The sequence below is a fragment of the Sinocyclocheilus anshuiensis genome, unplaced genomic scaffold (assembly GCF_001515605.1).
Source record: "Sinocyclocheilus anshuiensis isolate Anshui unplaced genomic scaffold, SAMN03320099.WGS_v1.1 scaffold396, whole genome shotgun sequence".
Taxonomy (NCBI): domain Eukaryota; kingdom Metazoa; phylum Chordata; class Actinopteri; order Cypriniformes; family Cyprinidae; genus Sinocyclocheilus; species Sinocyclocheilus anshuiensis.
In genome coordinates, this window is record NW_015558623.1 from 253,518 (window position 1) to 256,826 (window position 3,309).

The following is a 3,309-nucleotide window of genomic DNA, read 5'->3' on the forward strand; positions in this document are numbered from 1 at the left end:
GGTATTGAAGGTGGGAGAGAGCGCTGTACATTCACTCCCCCCACCTACAATCCCTGCCGGTACGAGACTCGAATCCACAACCTTTGGGTTACGAGTCCGACTCGCTAACCATTAGGCCACGACTTCCCATATATACAGTATATATAACTGCCTCATTTTAAAACACCACCGCATGCCACTGATATATATATATATATAGAGAGAGAGAGAGAGAGAGAGATAGACATTCTAGAACTGTTATAGGATTTTCTCATTAATCTCAGAAATGTTCCCAAAGATGCTTGTAAACATATTTTAGAGGCACGTTATTTCTTGCTCTTGCCCCCGTAGCAAGCATTCAATGCGACAGCAGTGGTCAGACACATGCGGAGACTGCAGCTGAGCACCAGCCTAGAGGGGCCGAGCCATATCACCACCACCAGCCCCTACCACAGACACTTGCTCCTGCCTGCCAAAGAGCTCGACCAGGAGGAGGATGAGGACGAGGAGGAAGATGAGAACAGTATGTCTGAGAACATTCTCCAATGAAAGTCACATACTATCCATCCTAAATAGAATGCAGGAATTATTAGGTCCCAATTTTAGTACATACAACCCATTAAGAAAGCATGAGCATGAGGAGTTTGTGATGGATTTCATTTGACTTTTTTTTTTTTTGTTGTACAAAAATAGCAAGCACCACAGCATGTATTAAATGTATGAACCTAAAAGCTAATCTTGAATTTTAAGATAATTGATAAGGTAATGAGTAAAGTAATGTGTTTGAATCATTTTTTATTGGACTGTCTAGATTTCGGGCTGATTCCAATCATTTCAATGTTTGTTCGTTTGTTCATTTATTTAAAACGTTTAGTCGTTTTGTAAAGAATTATTGTTAAATATATGAATGGAAATTTCTTATATATTTTTATTGTAATGTTGTAATGTTTTATTGTAAAAATTTGTCTAATGCATGTTTCTTATTTTTAAATTCTTTGATAGTTCCATTAAAATTTTGATGCTTTTGATGTTCATATGGCACAAAACACACACACACACACACACACACACACACACACATTTATGTACTTGTATTAATATATATATATATAAACAAACGAAGAAAAAACCCAGAGTGCCTCACAGCTTTTAATATACAGTAAAAGATTTGCCATGTGTTTTTATATATTAATATTTATTCATATTTTTAATTAGCTGTTATTTTTAGAAGTTTTAAGTGCTTTTGCCATTTTTTTTATTTCTGTTTTTAGCTTTATTTTATTTAAATTCTCGTTTTAGTCATTTTAGTACTTAAACTTATTTGTTTTTTTGCTACCCTATTTAAAAATAAATAATTTATATTTTATTCAAATGTATTTGAAATACATTTATTTCATGCCAAGTATACTACAAATGCATTAACATATTTATGTACGTAATAAAAATACGCTGCAATTGTACTTTTAGTATACTAAACATTTTAGTATACTATACTAAAGTCCAACTAAAGATATTCTGAAGTATATTTGATTGTGCTAAAGTGGAACCATTGCAAGGATACTTTAGGTACACTTTAAATATATTGCATTTAAAGACCAATATTATTCAAAGATCATACAATACTCCTCAATAGTGGCATTAAGGCTTAATATTATGAAATGTGCATTGTGCATAATTAGTACAAAAAAAAAAAAGTTGAATTATAATTTTTATAACAGTCTCAAGCGATATGTCAGTACATATGTTAATAGATCTGAACTAATATTTTATATATTTCTTAAATATTACTTATATTTCTAAGATCCTGTTGCTGTTCATTTTCACATAAACTTTAATGTTTAGGTTCCCCGAGTGGGGACGGCCGTCGAGGCAGTGCCGATCGGGACAGTCTCAGAAGCTGTGCTTACTGCTGCCGACCAACCAGCAGGATCTGAAGCAGAACCTAGAGGAACCCACACATGCACATCCACCGCACCAGTCTGACCCGGAACACAGAGCTTTCCTGGTAGCATGCACTAGATGGACCTAGTGCTGCTGGTGGGACGTGAGAGGAGAGCATCATTGTTCCAGACATTCAGACTTGGGTATTTCATTGACACATATGTAACTTCTCTATCATTTTATTTTGTCCGATTAATATTTCTGTACCCCAACCAAAGACAACATGTTTAATTTGTGCTTTTATGTAAGGTTTATTTAATTATTATTTTTTTAAAGAAAATGTTCAGGTCTGTACCCCGTAGCAATTTGGACTTTCTTGAAAAGCCATTAGTTAATGTCTTAATAAATATTAATGTCTTAAGCCCCACTTGCTCAGGCAATAAATTTATGAGGAAACAAGATAGTTATATCTTTAAGACATTTTCACGCCTTAATCCATTGTGGTTTTGTTTTGTAAGGTATGTTGGGTAGAATTGTCCATGTTGTTGATTTTGTGATCTGGTTCAGACTGGTATAAAACTGCCGAAGTGAGCTTACTGAAGTCAGAGCAGGAATATTTCCAAGCTGTTACGGAGATCACATGATCTTGTTGTTCATATGAAGCATGTGGACAGAACGGGTTAATTGTGAAGAGATTTGAGCCACAATCCAATGCTTTTCTTTTTTTTTTTGCACCCAGATTAAATGCAAAATCAAACATAGATAATCTCCGTTTTCAATAAAGATTTCTAGTTTTAGAATTTATGGGGCAAAAGTAGTCTATAGCTTTATAATAAGATATATATATATACTTGAATATATTTGTATATAAAATATCCAGCCATTTGAATTAGAGTTTTAACATTAACAAACTAATAAATTAACGTAATGCATATTTGTCAGTCATACCGTCATGAATAAATGAAACGGGGAAGATTTTTGCAATATTACTAATAAATGTGTTTTAAATACACAATAGCCAGTTTATATATTTATCCTCAATAAATCCAATTTGTTTCAATCTCATGCATTTAAATGAAAATTGCCTGTTCCACAACTAGCCATATTTTAACTGTTCATACCTTTATTTTTAACTGAATACATTTCATTGTTTTCCAAATTACCAGCTTTATGCTGTTTCTAAGCTATTTAAGTTAATGCATTTTGATTACGTGATTATATTTAAATAAAATCCCATAGATGCAAATAGTTAATAAAATATGTAATTTGAGTGCAAAATCTTACGTTTCATTTATGTGTGAAAATATGCATCACATTAAGTTTACTACTTTGTTTATACTAAAACTGTGTAATCCAAATGGATGGAAATATTATGAGCAATTCAATTATATAAATCTTAAATTTGGGCCTAAGTGTAGTGAGAAGGCATTAGATGCACACTCCCGTTAT

At 32.7% G+C, this 3,309-nt stretch overlaps 1 protein-coding gene across 3 annotated transcripts in view; it reads left to right on the plus strand.

Moving 5' to 3' along the window:
• The window catches only part of LOC107680695 (calcium/calmodulin-dependent protein kinase type 1-like), a 21,273-nt gene extending 18,624 nt beyond the window's left edge, over positions 1-2,649 (plus strand). For all 3 annotated transcript variants that reach the window (XM_016476703.1, XM_016476704.1, XM_016476702.1), the window contains exons 11-12: positions 331-502; positions 1,822-2,649. In XM_016476703.1, coding sequence (XP_016332189.1) covers positions 331-502; positions 1,822-1,913 — 264 coding nt within the window. In that variant the 3' untranslated portion in view covers positions 1,914-2,649. The remainder of the gene's footprint in view (positions 1-330; positions 503-1,821) is intronic.
• The last annotated feature ends 660 nt before the right edge of the window (positions 2,650-3,309 follow it).